Below are 16,308 nucleotides of genomic sequence, written 5' to 3'. Positions count from 1 at the left end.
AGCTTGTTATAGGGGGGACCCCTGGCTCCCCATCTATGAGGGGTTGTCCTGCCCATCCAAATAATGAGGGTCAATGGTCCCCTGAGCCACTCTACTCATCTCATATACTCCTTTGTCCTTGGGAGGGACGGTGCTGGTGTCCTGGTGAGAATAATGGAAGGCAAACAGAGATAACTGGTGTCCTGGCACTAGATGCTGAGGCACCAACTCAGGTTTTCTCACTGTCCTGGACTGTCTCTAGACTCAGGCCACCCAGAGGAGGCACCAATTCTGACCAGACCCTACAAGGCTGGATATACCAGGAGCTCTGAAGGTTTGGCTACTATTTAGAGAAATTTTTCACTTCCAGGGTCTATACCATCCAGTAAGCTTCAGATAGTGTCTACGCCCTGAGTGAAGCTTATTCAGGTAAGCACATCTGAGCAGAGAGCCCCCCACCACTCACCATTTGCTTTACTTACTGCATCAATGCTATCTAACCATCCTTGGTGGGAAGCCAGGTCTGCCACAAAGGCCTGGTGCTTCAGCCACTTGTTTTGAAGGTTTCTCACTTCATCATAGGAGACATCCTGAGATGTTAGCAGCTTGTCATTGATCCAGAGAGTGAGCTGTGGACAGAAAGCGGTAGTCCAACAATCTCTGAGTGTACCTCTTTGGCCAGGGGCTCAGGGCAGGTCCTGATCTCCACCTCTGGCTGCAGAAGAAGGCCAAGGAGAGGAAGTAGGAATACAGCAGAGTACTACTCTCCAAAGCTCTTGGTTCCTAACTCCCAGCACAGGCAACTTAACCTGTGTTGTCTCAGGGTTAAAACATAAGCACCTGAGTGTCTTCCCTAGTAGACTGTGCAGTATGACTCCAGGGATATCTATGCTTCGCTCCATATTTCCAGGACGTAGGACAGGGCCTGGCCTATTACAGGAACTCAGTGAGTGTTTACTGGATGGACAGATAAATCCATCCTTTGGCAGTAGGGTGAGAAATCATTAATAAACACAGAGAAAATGTTATCTGAGGAAGAAGTCAAGGGCAGATCCTATATTTAACAATGAGGGAAGAACCGTGATAAGCATCCAATGTTTCCAAGATGTCCTGGCAGCATACTAAGCCTGGTTGGTGCCAAGGGCAGAGGTAGATGAAAACAAAGTTGTTTGGGCAGGGTGGAAAGGGGTATGAGGATGGGAGCAAAAAAGAAGTCAGAGAAAGCACCATTCCACACAGAAGTACTGCTCATGGAGGGACTCAGGAGTGTGGCTTACACCAGGCTGAACAAGGACCTCTGAGTCAGTTCTCCAACTGGGAGGTTTGTTGAAAATGCTGTTCTCTCTCTCTCACCCCTTAAGGTTCTGATTCATCGGGGCCTCAGTGGGGCCCAGGACTTTGCATTTAATGAGGGCCAGGACTGGCTCCATCATTTTCAGGGCCCATTGCAAAATGGAAATACTCAAAATTATTAAGAATTTCAAGATGGCAACCACAGACCATTAAATCAAGCATGGGGCCCTTCTAAGCACAGGTCCTGTATGAATGCACAGGTTGCATGTTCTTGAAGCTGGCCTTGACTAGGGCCCTAGGTGACTTTAATATAGATAGCCCTAGGGCCACTCTTTGAGGAACCCTGCCCTAGACTGTGCAAATTAAAAGATGACTTTGTAGATTCAGGGTTAAAAAAAAAAAAAAAAAGAAAAAAGAGAATTGTAGAACCAAAGATTCTAGAGGATGACCTATGCTATCAAATACCCAGAGTTTCCCTCATGAAATTCCAGACTCCCAACTTGGAATCCTGTGGACTTTTTTTTTTTTTTTTAAGTTTATTTACTTATTTTTTAGTAATCTCTACACCCAACGTGGGGCTCAAACCCATGACTCTGAGATCAAGAGCAGCACACTCCTCTGACTGAGCCAGCCTTGGTGTACTCCCTGTGGACTTCCTAGGGCACTTTGATCCTAGAATGGAATCTCCTGCAAAGTGACCTGCCTTGCTGCAGCCTCACCTCTTGGCAGTTCTGGAGGAAGTTCTGGAGCTCCAAGTTGTCTCTCAGAGTTGCTGAGGCCTCCTGAGCCTTCTCCTTGTTTTTCCTGTGCCTGGAAGGGAAGCCGGATGCTGCGGTTCACAACATGGCTAAGCCTGGGAATCATGCACAACACCACCAGCCCTACCTGGCTCTGGCCTCATGACCTTGGGGGTGGAGAGTACCTGTCCTCAATCAGCTGCACCTTCTCTAGGATCTTGTCTGAGTAGAGGTTTTTGTCAGCTACCAGCTTGTTTCCAGAGTCCACAGGACTCAAGACCTTATCCTGGTTGTTCTCCATAGACATCAAGAAATCCTCAAACTTCCGGATCCCAGCCTCTGCAGCCTCTAGGGAGTCTGGGGGCTCCAAGTGAGCCAGAGTATATTCCTGTTGAAGCAAGTTTCCAGATAAGGGATGAAGACAAGCTGAGAGGGCAGTGAGGACACTTGCCAAGCAGTAGCACCGTGTGCAGCCATATAGGCTACAGCACGAATGGTGACCTGCTGGAGTTGTGCAAGGAAGAGGCAACCCCAGGCTTGGCCCCCGGCACCCGAGGAACAGTGTGCCTAAAGCCACATGGAAGGGTAATGGCTCAGGGGAAAATTTACAACTCCAGCCTGTAACTGACCCAAGAAGAAGGCAAAGTTTAGGACACAGGGCTGGAAAAGGCACATGGTAAGGAACAAAGAGGATTTCCCCCCAATTGGCCAGAGAGAGTCCCCCAAAATTTGTTCTCTGAGAACATTCACAGACTCACCAGTGCTGTTGCCCTGAGAGATAACCCCACTTCCCAATCCTGAATGCCTCCCTCTACCTGATTGCTGAGGATGGCTTCAGCTTGCTTGGCATCTCTCTGGAACTCCTGGAAGCCAAGGCACTGGGTGAGCGAGTGGTTGCGGCTCTCCCACATCCGGCACAGGGCATCCCAGCCCGCATCCAGGCCCTCCAGCCTCTGGCCCAGAAGCAGATACTCCGGGTCCGTCTGATCACGGATCACATTCTCTCCGGATACCCTGACATGCTGGTAGCTCTCTTGGTGCCCATCAATCTCGTCCTTGATGGCCGCATGCTGCTGCAGGAGCTGCTCGGCCTCCGGGAGGGACTCGGGCATGTCCTCGGAGGCCACGGCCTTCTGGGCCATGGACAGCCAGGACTGGAAGTCATCTAGATTCTGCAGGAAGGCCTGCAGCTGGCTGGCTTCACCCAGCGAGGCTTCCTGCTCCTGGAGGGCTTCCTGCAGGTCCTTCCACAGCTGCTCCACACATGCCTGCCGCTGGCCAATGTCCTCTCTCTGCTCAGGGTGAGATGTCATCAGCTGCTGCGACTCACGCTCCAGGGCACCCACGCGGGCCTGGATGGCGGCCACGTCGCGCTCCAACCCCGACAGCTTCCGCTGGATGGCAATGACGCCTGCCAGGTCCTGGCCCAGGTCCTTTGTGGACCGTACCACGTGCATCTTGTCCTCAATCCACTTGCTAGTCTCTTCACAGTCCACACAATAGTTACGCACCCGGAGGGCTGAGTTTACTGCCTCCCGCCGCTCTGACACTACTGTCTGGAATGCCAGCCACCTGCCAAGGGGGACACAGAAACCCACTTCCTTAACCCTTCCCACAGGGCATCTCTACCCAGATTCCCAGCAGAGTCTCTCTCCATAGATCTTGCACACCAAAGAAAATCATCTACCCAACAAACTGTGATGAGTAAAATTCATTTATCCAATTTTACCCAAGATAATATAGACTGCCAATCGGATATTTCCATCAGGAGGAGGCGAGATTCCAACCAGAAGTTAAGGAACGACCATGACGCTTAGTTTGGTTATGTAGTTGAATTCTGGGCAAACATATAACCTCCCCAGATTTTTTGAAATGCTGAAAATAATTAGAAACCTTACATTTATCAACTTAAAGGCAATTTCAGGACACAAGGTGCCAGTGGCCCTAAAGGAACCATACAGATGCCTAAGACCATGTTCACAGTGCCCAAGGCCTAAAAAGGTCACCTTGTTTCTTTTTTTTTTTTTTTTTAACGTTTATTTATTTTTGAGACAGAGAGAGACAGAGCATGAACGGGGGAGGGTCAGAGAGAGGGAGACACAGAATCCAAAGCAGGCTCCAGGCTCTGAGCTGTCAGCACAGAGCCTGACACGGGGCTCGAACTCACGGACCGCGAGATCATGACCTGAGCCGAAGTCGGCCGCTTAACCGACTGAGCCACCCAGGCGCCCCAAAGGTCACCTTGTTTCTAAAAGAAAAGAGGCCTGGGGTGCCTGGGTGGCTCGGTCAGTTGAACATCTGACTCTTGATTTCAGCTCAGGCCATGATCCCAGGGTCCATGCTGAGTCAGGCTCCATGCTGGGCATGGAGGATGCTTAAGATTCTCTCTACCCTCTTCCTCTCCCCTTCTCCTACTCTCTCACACACACACACACACTCTCTCTCTCTCTCTCTCTCTCTCTCTCTCTAACGAAAATAAAAGTGGCCTTATGGAGGAGGAGGAGGAGGAAGAGGAAGGGAGAAACTGGGATTATAATTGAGAAATGGATAATATAATCTTGACCTTAAGATGCACTGCCAGGGGCGCCTGGGTGGCGCAGTCGGTTAAGCGTCCGACTTCAGCCAGGTCACGATCTCGCGGTCCGGGAGTTCGAGCCCCGCGTCAGGCTCTGGGCTGATGGCTCGGAGCCTGGAGCCTGTTTCCGATTCTGTGTCTCCCTCTCTCTCTGCCCCTCCCCCGTTCATGCTCTGTCTCTCTCTGTCCCAAAAATAAATAAATGTTAAAAAAAAAAAAAAATTTAAGATGCACTGCCAGAATGAAAATGGGAAATACACAAAGGTCTGGCAGATGTTCTGGAACCTGGGGTTGGTCTGCAGCCCCCAGTAAGCTTCTTCTAAAGAGCTGGGCATCAGCATGGGCTGAGGCCACCAGAGACCCTTTCCTTGGACCCAAGTTTACTCATTCTGAGTAATAAGTAAGTAATACGGAAGCACTTAAGAGTGTGCTGAGTGCTCATTTGCTGAGCTCATCTTTCTTGAATACCCACAGGGTATAATAAGTATTATCTTAGCTGTTGGGAGAACATAGTCATAGTCAGAATTCACCTTATGGAGTGTATGATTTAGAGAGAAATTAAGACAAGCTCACAAAATAACTGGTATAAAGTACTATGTACACCAGGCAGAGAGAACTAAGGACACTGTGAGGGTTATGGGGGTGATGGGGGCAGGTTTTGTGGTGGACATCAGAGTTGAATCTCAATGAGCAGCTCTCTAGCACCACCACTGTACTGATCTAAGGATTGGGTCCTGAGTATCTTACTCCTCTTTGTACCCTCAGAACCTGGGGGAAGGAGGCTGAGCAACTAGGCAAATGGCCTGGGGAGAGGGCAAGGTGGGTACTCCCAAGGTGTGACAACAGCTGCTAAAGAGGGGTGAGAGGTCTGCAAAGAGAAGTGGGAGATAGGCTAGGAGGAACTGGGAATACCAGGACAGAGAAGAGCAAGAGCCCAAAGATTTTGCAGTTTCTCTCCTAGACAGAGAAGTCCCTGATTCCTGGGAAATTCTGTGCCTCCATGCAAGAAGCTCTGTGGTGATTTTCTAGGCCTTTCCTGGTGTGGCCTCACCACAGCCACCAGCAGAGACCACAGAGAGGATGGGCTGGGAATTAAGTCTAGTTGCTCCTGCAGCACTGTCTTTAAGATGGAAGAAGCTGACAGAACCACTCCAGTCAGCCCTGGTGAGGCCAGTCAGAAGTTCAGGTTTGGTCCTGGGCCAAATCATTAAAAAAAAAAAATGGGATTGGGGTGTGTAGATGGCTCAGTCCATTAAGCCTCCAACTTTGGCTCAGGTCATGATCTTGTGGTTCATGGGTTTGAGCCCCACACTATGCTCTGTGCTGACAGCTCAGAGCCTGGAGTCTGCCTCAGATTCTGTGTCTTCCTCTCTGCCCCTCCCCAGCTCGCTCTCGCTTTCTCTCTCAAAAATAAACATTAAAAAAAATGGAATGTATACAGCGTATGAAGGTAATCACTTATTCAGTAAGTGCTTGAATGACTCATATGGGCCAAGCCTGGCAGAAGAGATTTCAGTTGTGTCCCTGTTCACTCATTCACTAAATATTTATCATGCAACTGTCATGTGCCTTTTGCCAGGCACTGTTCTAGGCTCTAGGGATGTAGCAATGAACAAAGCAAAGTACTTGCTCTCATTTGAATGAGCAGAGACAGATAAGTAAGTCCATAATTCATCAAGTGGTGATAGGTACAATGAAAAAGTAAAGCAACATAATGAGATAGAGGCAGCGGGGCTGGGTAGGAAGTAGGTAGTGATGTTTTCAACTGGGTGGTCAGTGAAGGCTGTTCCAATAAGCTGAGTCTGAATAATATAAGGGAGTAAGCCGTGTGTGTGTGTGTGTGTGTGTGTGTGTGCGCACGCATGTAGATTTTCGGGCCTTAAATACATAAGGCTTTGTTTTGACATTATTATCATGGTAAGTCCTTCTATCAAAGAATATGGCATACTTCTCTTCCTTTTCAAGTTTTGTTCTGCTTCCTTCACATTCACTTTGCATATTTCTTGTCATTTTATTCTTTACTTTTTTATTTTTTTTAACATTTATTCATTTTCTTAAAATAATTTTTTTGTTAATGTTTTTGTTATTTATTTTTGAGAGACAGAGTACAAGTGGGGGAGGGGCAGAGAGAGAGGGAGACACAGAATCCGAAGCAGGCTCCAAGCTCTGAGCTTTCAGCACAGATCCCAAAGCACAGCTCAAACCCACAAACCGTGAGATCATGACCTGAGCCAAAGTCGGACACTTAACCAACTGAGCCACTCAGGCATCCTGTTACTTATTTTTTTCTAAATATAATTTATTGTCAAGTTAACTAACATACAGAGTATACAATGTGCTCTTGGTTTTGGGAGTAGATTCCCATGATTCATAACTTGCATACAACACCCAGTGCTCATTCGAACAAGTGCCCTCCTCAATACCCATCACCTATTTTCCCCTCCCCCCACCCCCTTCAACCCTCAATTTATTCTCTGTATTTCAGAGTCTCTTATGGTTTGCCTCACTCTCTGTTTGAAACTATTTTTCCCCCTTTCCCTCCCCCCTGGTCTTCTGTTAAGTTTCTCAAACTCCACATATGAGTGAAAACATAGGATATCTTTCTCTGACTTATTTCACTTAGCATAATACCCTCCAGTTCCATCCATGTTGTTACAAATGGCACGATTTCATTCTTTCTCATTGCCAAGTAGCATTCCATTGTATATATAAACCACATCTTCTTTAGCCATTCATCAGTTGATGGATATTTGGGCTTTTTCCATAATTTGGCTATTATTGACAGTGCTGTTATAAACATTGGGGTACATGTGCCCCTATGCATCAGCACTCCTGTATCCTTTGGATAAACTCCTAGTAGTGGCCAAGTGGATATTTGGAAAGAGAATATTCCAAACAGAGGAAAGCTCAACTATATGCTTGGTGCTCAAAGCACTGTGGGCAGTAAAGATACTGCTCTTCATTTGCTTCTAGTCTAGCAGGAAAGTTCTTCAGGATAAAAGTAATTATAATGGAAGGTAGACTATAAAGCTCTGAACCAGTACAAAGGAGGGAAAGAATGGTTTTCATCTTGGACACTGGGAAAAAGAGGCACCTGAACTGGTCTAAAGGATGGGCCTGATTTGGAATGTAGAGTTGGACGAGAATGCTCTCTGGTAGGGAGAATGGCAGTGGCATGGGGGTAGGCTGTGGGCAGAGGCAAAGAATCACAGTTGTTTAAAAAATACATATTTGAAGAGCTATCACGTGAAAGAAGACTCATAATAAGTTTTTATTTCTCTAAAGGGCAGGGCCAGAACCAAGGTCTACAAATTTCAAGGAAGATTTCCATTCACTAGGAGGTCAGACCTTCTAACCAAGGGAGTTGCCTCCAAATGGGGTGGGCTGCATGGTGAAGGGGTGAGCTACCCACCCCTGTAAGTGTCTGTACAAGAACAGCGGTCTGGAGTAGTCAGCCAGATTAGATGACTTCGCAGGTATGTTTCAACTCTCAGATTTAACGAGAAAACCATCTTACCATTTCACGCCTCAGGTTTTCTCTCACCTAAGGATGGCAAGTGCCTTGATGTATTTCACTTAGGATGGTTCACAGCTTCAGGATTTATGAAGATCATTCTCATGAAGGCAACAGATACATAACTGACAAGTTCTTCCTGTCTTGCACGCACGCACACACACACACTTGTACACACACACACACACACACACCCTCATTATGTCCAAGCCTAAAGAAGATCAAAAAGTCATCTTCCTCCTCTGCACAAACTTCACATTACAGAGGAATCTCCTGACCTCAGTCTCTGTCATTAGATGCTGAGATAATCGGTCCTGTTCTAGTGACTCTGAAGTATCCCTGTCACCCTCCACCTCCCACTGGGCCCCCACCAGAGTCTCTATTAGGCTGAGCCTTTTTTTTTTTTTTTTTTTTTTTTTTTTTAGTACAACGGGGTCTTACCTAACTCCACCTCCCAGATTGCTTCAGGCAGAGCAAAGCCCCGACATAAGTGTGGGGAAAGGAACTAGGGCAACAGGGAGGTGGTAAACATGTGGTATTGTGTGTGCAGGGCCCAAGGTAACAAAGGGAACACAGGCGTGTGCTATCCTCAGAGATCCTTGAGGAACTCATGGCAATTATGCCTTGGACAGAAAGCACCCCCTCTCTAAAGGTTCCTTAGGGGCTGTTTTTTGTTCCAGCCACAAAGCGAGCTCAAGGCTTCCTGCTAATTCTCCTGCTCATTCAAGCCAGCCTCATTATCGATGCTGCATTTTGGCACAGGCAGGAGCTCTCTTTTATGGACAGTACTTAAGAGCTCTCAGAAAGCAATTTTTCCTGCCTTCGAATGTCTGGGGAAATGTGGCATGAGTGCCTTATGGCCTGATTCTAACTACAAGTGCGCTCAGAACGTTTCCTCCATCACACAGGATACACCCCACCCTGTGTGGTGAGTGCAGCGCTGTTTACCCCTTGTTGCTACAGTCCATGGTCAGAAGGAGACTGTGACTGAGAAAGACAGGAGCTCTGAGGGTACAAACCCTACAGTGCCTAGCAGGAATCCTGACTTTGGGGCCACACCCCAAGGGTGTGTCAGTGGCCCAGGGAAGATGCCCTCAGCCCCCAGCCCTACCCACACCCCACCTGCTGTTCAGGTGGTCCTGGTACTGCTTCACTTCCCCACTGCGAGGGTGGCTGCTGTCTACCAGGCTGTTGGCAGCAAGGTTCACGCCGTCAATCTGTATCATCAACGTCTTCATCTCCTGGTCCAGGATGTCAAACCTGATAGGGACAGAGAAGATGAGAACTGGGGAGGCAGCCTGGGCACTTGGCCTACTGCCCTGTCTCTGGAACCTGGAACTCTCACTTTCTCCTTCCATCTCCTAAATACATGTGACCGGGTAAGGGGGCAGAAAGGAAAAAGTAATGCTGACAGACTCTATTTTCTGATTCATGGGTCCAATTTCATAGTTTGGCGTTTCTTGGACCAGGCTAGTAAACAGCTGGTTGCTTACCACATAGGCCAATGGAGAGGCAGAGGGGAAAGAAGAGGTGTGTATGTTGGGGTGGGGGTGGGGTTGATCACCTCAAAGAACACCTGCCATGTCTCCACTGCCACAGCTGCTACTCTTTGGCCCTAATTCCACTGGCCTTGATACCTTGACCTGAAGGATACCCTCCCCAGCCAGGTGCTCTGTCCCCAGGTAGGAGAAGGGGGAGCCTCTGGGGGCAGGGTGTAGTTATGCAAGCTGACCCTTCTGGGATAAGAGACCAGGTCTCTCCAGCACTCTGGGCCCACCCCAGCACACTCTAGGGAGTGATCTCTCCTCCTCAACTCTCTAGTTCTGTACTTAAGACACTTGGAGTGCCGTCCAGACTGGGGGCATGCTCCCCCATGCCCGAGAGTGGATAGAATCAGAATACTGGACAGGAGAGTGGCCTTACAGACCAGTAGTTTGCAAACTGGTCCCTGTGGCCATTTGGGGCTCTGTGGCTTAGTGACTGCCATAGAGAGCTAGAGGTGGTGAGGCTCCGACTTCTCACCTCCCCCTTAACCAAACAGTTCTACTTTCCTCTGTGTTATATGTCAGAGGTTCTATATACAATTCATTTGAACAAAGACTGCTGTGGCCGAAAAGTAATTGAATAACTGGACTAGAAAGATCCCCTGTGTTATTTTAAGGAAGGCCCCAGGGGGCAAAGTACCCAAAGCCACAGAACCTGATTAAAACCCATGACTCTGGTGCATGGCCTGAGCAATTAAGGGTATCCCGTCCCCTCTCAGAGAGAGCTCTCCTGATCTAGAGGTTGTTCCTACAGTGCGGGGCCATAGTGCGGGGAGCTGAGGGAGAGAAAGCCAGGCTCTGACCTGTGCTGTGCGACCTCCAGGTCCTCCAGTGTGTCTGGGATTTCCATCTGGGCCAGCCACTTTTCCTTCTCACCCATCCACAGCTCACAGGCATCTGTCTCCCCAAACACCGTATACAGGTCCAGGGCATCCTGCAGCCTCTGCCGACGCAGGTCTGCCTGGGCCACCACCTGCTGGTAGAGCTCCCGAAGGGCCTGCAGCCGGTTGGTCACATCTGGGGAATCCCGAAACTCTTGGGGGAAGTCCTGGGCCTGCTGCTCCAGATGTTCCATCACCCCGCGGCTCTCCTCCAGCTCCTCCAGGAAGTCCTTATGCTTCTTCCCCAGGGCCCGTGTGGCCCCCTCATCCTGTCCCACGTCTTCACCTGAGAGCAGCCGGTGGGCATCTTGCAGCCAGGCCTTTAGGTCATCAGCATCACCCTGGAACTGGAAGAAGTTCTCAGCATCCTGGAGGTTCTTCTTGCGAAATGCAGCCAGCTCCTTCAGCTGGTCCCACTGTGCAGACACCTCCTTGATTCGGGCCTCAATCTGTGGGTGCCCAAATTGCTTACGTGCGACCATGCCCTCTGCCTCCTGGAAGATCTGCTCCAGGTGGGTGTCCAGCCCTCGGAGCTCATCCTCAAAGGCCTTGTGCTTGCGCTGAAGGATGAGCACACTCGTCAGGTCTTTGCCATAGTCCAGGGAAGAGTAGATCTGCTCCTTCTCCTTGATCCAGCTCTCGGCCTCGTCCATCTCCCAGAAGAACTTCCAGAGCCGTTTGGACTGCTCCAACTGGGCCTTCCGTCCAGCTGCCATGTTGCTCAGCTCCTCAAAGCACTGCTCCAGGTGGCTGATACGGTCCTGGATAACCTGGGGGTCGCAAGGCTGGTATCCTGGGAGGAATGAAAGAAGGGAAGGCAAAAGAGGTAAGGGTTTTGTTTGTGGGCAAGCCTTGGATCAGTTGCCAGGCTAGAACCACACAATCTAGAACCTGCCATCTCACTGGGGCTTTGGAAGTGGACACAGAGTTCCCAGTTGCTCAGAGGACAGGCCAAGTTCTTTATAATTAGTTCCCATTAACAATTCAGGAATAAGGTGGGTCGGCTCTTGGTAGAAACGCGTAACACGAAATTCTTTTTTAAAAGGCCCAGGCACAGATTTCAAGATGATTCTTCAAGGAGGCATCAGGATCTTTAAGACCCAAAGCTATAATTCTAAATGGTCTCTGCTGTATCTTGAACTAGCAAAGTGAATGGAAGGCAGATGATGCCTTATTGGTGCTTAGGAACACCTTCTGATTCTAGATTACTGAAGCAGTTGCCTGCTGTCTGGAGAATTTTGCTCTCCTTCAAGCTTCTCTTTTGCACCTTAGTTGATGAAAGAAGCAGAATTCTAAAGCTGGAGGATTTATCCAAGTTGAGGTGCTAGAACGCTGGGCCAGAGCATAGGGCTCTGGCTTCAGAGATCTCAACAGGGAGACATCCGTGGCCTCACCTTTCCCCTCAGTGAACTGCAGGGTGGCCGCAGTGATGGCCTTCACTTTGTCCCCTTGGATGGCGATGTCAGCTTCCATCAACTTGTGCTTCTGTAGCAAGTCCTCGACCTCCAACAAATGCTTCCCAAACTCAGCAGACAAGAGGTGAGCCTGGCAAAGAGGACAGACCGGGTAGAGGGGAAAAGGAGAGGTGAAGTCACATACCTGCTAGGAGAAGAGACCCCTCCAAAGGAAGCATCCATGGTATGGGGGCCTGGGAGTCAGATGCAGCTGGAAGATGCTTGCTGCTCAGCATAGAAGCTATAGAGGACTTCCTAGTGGGAGTGCCTTTCAGAATCATGCATGGAACGTTTTTCAGAAGCTCAAGCCCCACACTCGATCTCCTGCATCTGTCTCAAGGTTTGGGGCCTGGGCATGTGTATTTTTAGAAAGCTCCATGGTTGGTCTGATGTGCATCCTCAGCGAGACCCACTGCAGTGGAGGGAGAGGAGAGTCAGACTTCTTGGTTGCTCCCATGCTGGGAAGTCTGGATTCTAACCAGACTCAAACTGGGATTAGTTGGGGCCGGATTCTCCAAGCTCCTGATTCATGTCTATCACTTCTAGTCCTGTAGGTTGGCACCTGTGCTACCATAAACCCAAGATGCTTTGATCACCCGAAATACAGTGGACCTGGGTTGGTGACTTGTCTGGAGCAGAGGGAGACAAGCAGTTGATAGGTGGATGCAGCCAGACACCATACTGCCTCAGTTTCTCCATTTTGGGCCAGAGGCATGTTCGGCTGGGAGCATCTAAGGAAGCACAGCTAACTGCAGGGCCAGTGCTGAGGTAGGGCTGGTGGGGAGGGGTGGGAGGCGGTGGGGGATGGGCAGCCTCCGGGGCCCACCTTGATCTCATCCATCCAGTCAATGCTGTGCAGCATGTCCTGGAAGAGCTTCTGCAGGGCCAGGGTTGTCTCCAGTCGCTGGCGCCGGGCCCTCAGCAGCTCCTGCAGATAGTTCCACAGGCGCAGGATGTTGTCCTTGCGGGCAGTGATGCGCTTCTGGTCATGGTAATTCTCCTTCTCTAGCTCCTGGGCCAGGTCCTCCAGGGCCCTCACCCGCTCCTCGTAAGCAGCTGTGTCGGTCTCGATGGCTTCATGCTTCTTCTTGGCGGCCTCCACGGCTGCCAGGTCATACCCAAAGTTGTCCTGTCCCGTGCAGAGGAAAGCAGGTGGCTCAGTCAGGCTCCCCTTGGCCAGTCCCCAAGCACAGAGAAATGGCGGGTCCCTTCAGAACAACTGCTGGATGGGAAAGCCCGTCCGAGGGGTGCATTCTGCTGCTTTTCTCAGCCTATCTTATCAAAGCCAAGTTCCAAAGACTAACTGTCTTACAAGAGCCTTTAAAAGAAGCTCATAATTTTATTCACCGTGCCATACACGTGGGTATGCCGTGTCTAAGTGACTGATCAAGCCCTTTCGCAGCCTGCTGGCACTCACTGCCCTGCCTTGAATGGACCTGCCCGATTCTGGGCAGGAAGGGGCTGCTTCTCACTTGGAAGCCATGCAGCTGTAAACAGATGGCTCACTCCCATGCTATCTAGGATGCACACACACTCTCCAATCCTCTCAGAATGCTGGCTTTCCCTTCCTGGACATTTGAGTCCAAGCTCTAAATGGAAAGGAACAGATGCTCTTATGGAGAATCAGCCCTGGGGTCAATTTTTGGCTAGTGAAATATGACGTGATCCTAGAGGTCAGAGTCCACGGAGAGTTCTTCCTCAAACGTGAATGCCGATTTACCCAGTCATGGGGAGCAGGGGAGCAGGGCCGCAAGGCCTGTGGAGAGGCTTATCCCACTGCCACTGAGAGGCCAGCTGGGGCTCCAGCCCAGCTCACTGCTGGGGCTCTGGAAAGCTTCTGCCTCCTGCCATCCCCAGTGTGTCCCCCACTACCTGAGCCACGAGGCGCTGGTTTTCATTGAGCCACGTCTCTCTCATGGCGGCCTTTCTGTCAAAGCGTCGGGCCAACTGCTCCAGCTTCTCCTGCCGAATGAGCTCCTCCCTCAGGGCCAGCTCCCGCCGATACTCAGCTTCCTCCAGGCTTTCCCAGGCCTGTGTGAGGGACACAGGAGAACTCTTGGGGCATAGGGGAACACCTAGGTTTGAGGGTTCTGTCTCTTTCACCCGACACGGAGTGATTTCAGGAATCTAAGCAGAGCCTAGATTAAAGTTCAGTCCATCTTTTGGCTACCAAAGACTTGGGGAGCACTGGTCCTGACCTCCCAGTTCCTTCCTCCACTAAACCTGCCTTAGACTCTTGGCCTAATATAATGTTACTCGCCTCTGTGGGTGCTCAGTAAATCCTCACTGACTAAATGGCTACTTTCATTCTGTTAGGACGTCCAAGTGATGCTAAGCCTCCAAACCTCTGAAGTACCAGAAAGCATTTCCCTTCTAATTAGTTCATATTCATCCCATAGTCAGAGAAACTAAGCTATAAAACTGGCTCCCAGAATGGACTCTGGGCATCTGAACAGGGGGCTGAATTAATGGACAGTGAGTGGAGTCGGACCTCTCAGAACGAGGTTCAGAGAGCATTCCCAAACAGCCAGCATGTGCAGTTAATAACACTACAGAAGGTGGCTTGGTTTAATCCTGCCCAGTAACCATTCCCTGTGCCCTTATCAGACACTCAGTCAACCCACTGGCAATATGTAAAGAAAACACTGCCATATACCCGGTTGATGTCAGACACTAGTTTCCCATCGTGAGGTGTATACACTTTCTGATTGTTGGCTCTCATCCGGGACTGGATGGTAAACAGTAGGACTTCCAGATTACCCTTCTCCTGAAACCTGTTGAGAAAACAGAGGTAGGGAAATTAGTGTCGAGGTCCCCATATTTTTTGCTGAAGGCAAAATGGAACACTGGCATCTTGGAGCTGGCATAGCAAAGCATGTTTTCCTTAAAAACAAAAAGTAAAGAGGCTGTGTAGGTTTACTTACCTGTTAAGAAATCTATCATACTCACCAACTGTGATCTGCTCGGGATTGAGTCTTTATAACACAAACCAGAAAAAACACAACAGCCACTACAGTGTTTGCTTATCATTTGCTTCTACAGGGGAATGGCTAACTGGAGTATTCCAATAATTCCTGCAGATACCAAGCTTTACCAATTGACACAAAAAAACTCTTCCCTGTTCTGAAATGATGAAGGCTTCTGACTAGCTCTTTAGTCAGCTTTTTACTGAGTGAGCCAAATAAACCTTAGAAGCCTCATTATCCATGTAAGAACATATTGTACTGAGAGCAAGTTTCACTTGAGTACTAATGAACCAGCCCTCTGGACAAGTCCTAAAGGCCAGATGCATCTGAGTGGGGAGGAAAGACTGGGCTCCGGGGTGGTAATAGGTATAGGAGATAAGAACTGACAGCGGGGCGAATGTCTGGAACCGAAGGTCTAAGCTCGAGGTAACTGGGTACTTTTACATTTCCGTATGTACACAAGTATCTCCCTACTTCTGCATCCTCCACGTAGCAGTCGAAGACTGGCTATAAACAAGGTCCCTACCCTGAGGCAAGCCTGACAGAGCTGACCACTCAGTCACTTCAAGAGGGCTATAGCCCAGAGCACCATCTGCTCAGCCAAGAGACAGCACCCCTGTGGTGCACTGCCTGGTAGATGCACAGGGGATGTTATCTGTACTGGATTTAGGACTTTAAAAGTGGGTTAGTGTCAGGCCAGAAACCAGACGCTTGTTTACAGTACATTCTAGACTCCATGTCTCATCTTTCTCTGTTTGAGAGTCATGAATGAAGAGTGTGGGAGGTGAGGGGGAGGAACGAGGCAGAGGGCACCACTGGTGAGCTAGAAATCTGCTTCAGAAGAGCTGGACCAGCTAACAGCAGGTGAGATGGAATGCCCCCGTGTCTGTGCGTACCTGCATGCATGTTTTTATGGGTGTGTCTGTATGTGAATGTATGGTTCTGTTTGTGCCTATGTATGCACACATGTGCACAGGCCCTGCACACACTGGGGTGAAGCAGGGGTCTCAAGAGGCAGGCTAAATGCTGTGTTGATGAGCAGTGACAGATGAGAAACAGGATGTACCTGACCACCAACAGGACCCCACACAGAGAGCTCTGGGGCTGAGAATATAGAGGTCATTACCAGATAGCAAAAGCATGGCTCAGTGCACAGAGGAGAGGAACATTCCAGCACAGGTTCTTTGAAGAGACTCAGAAGTCTGAGATTTCACTCCTGCTCCCCTTCAGGGATCTGGGAAAGTACTTTCTTTGGCTATGAGTTAAGGGTTACTCATCAGTGCCCATTTCCTACAGGCTGATGGCTTGGGAGCAGGGAGGCAGGGTGGGGATGAAGTAGATGACAGATGTGAAGCTCTCTAGTTT

General features: G+C 49.5%; 1 protein-coding gene across 2 annotated transcripts in view; it reads right to left on the bottom strand.

Annotated features, from left to right (window-relative positions):
• The window catches only part of SPTB (spectrin beta, erythrocytic), a 128,741-nt gene that overhangs the window by 29,065 nt on the left and 83,368 nt on the right, over positions 1-16,308 (bottom strand). For both annotated transcript variants that reach the window (XR_015252304.1, XM_086709531.1), the window contains exons 10-19: positions 14,634-14,751; positions 13,850-14,008; positions 12,804-13,106; positions 11,918-12,068; positions 10,446-11,316; positions 9,221-9,358; positions 2,825-3,581; positions 2,195-2,397; positions 1,992-2,082; positions 462-608 (exon numbers count right to left, since the gene is read on the bottom strand). Coding sequence is in view for 1 of the 2 variants with exons in the window: in XM_086709531.1 (XP_086565657.1) it covers positions 462-608; positions 1,992-2,082; positions 2,195-2,397; positions 2,825-3,581; positions 9,221-9,358; positions 10,446-11,316; positions 11,918-12,068; positions 12,804-13,106; positions 13,850-14,008; positions 14,634-14,751 (2,938 nt within the window). In the remaining variant the exon portion in view is untranslated. The remainder of the gene's footprint in view (positions 1-461; positions 609-1,991; positions 2,083-2,194; positions 2,398-2,824; positions 3,582-9,220; positions 9,359-10,445; positions 11,317-11,917; positions 12,069-12,803; positions 13,107-13,849; positions 14,009-14,633; positions 14,752-16,308) is intronic.

Source organism: Puma concolor, chromosome B3 (genome assembly GCF_028749965.1).
Source record: "Puma concolor isolate L17-30 chromosome B3, mPumCon1.1.hap2, whole genome shotgun sequence".
Taxonomy (NCBI): Eukaryota; Metazoa; Chordata; class Mammalia; order Carnivora; family Felidae; genus Puma; species Puma concolor.
Note: the sequence above shows the minus strand (reverse complement) of the source record. Positions and strands in the feature narration are given on the sequence as shown.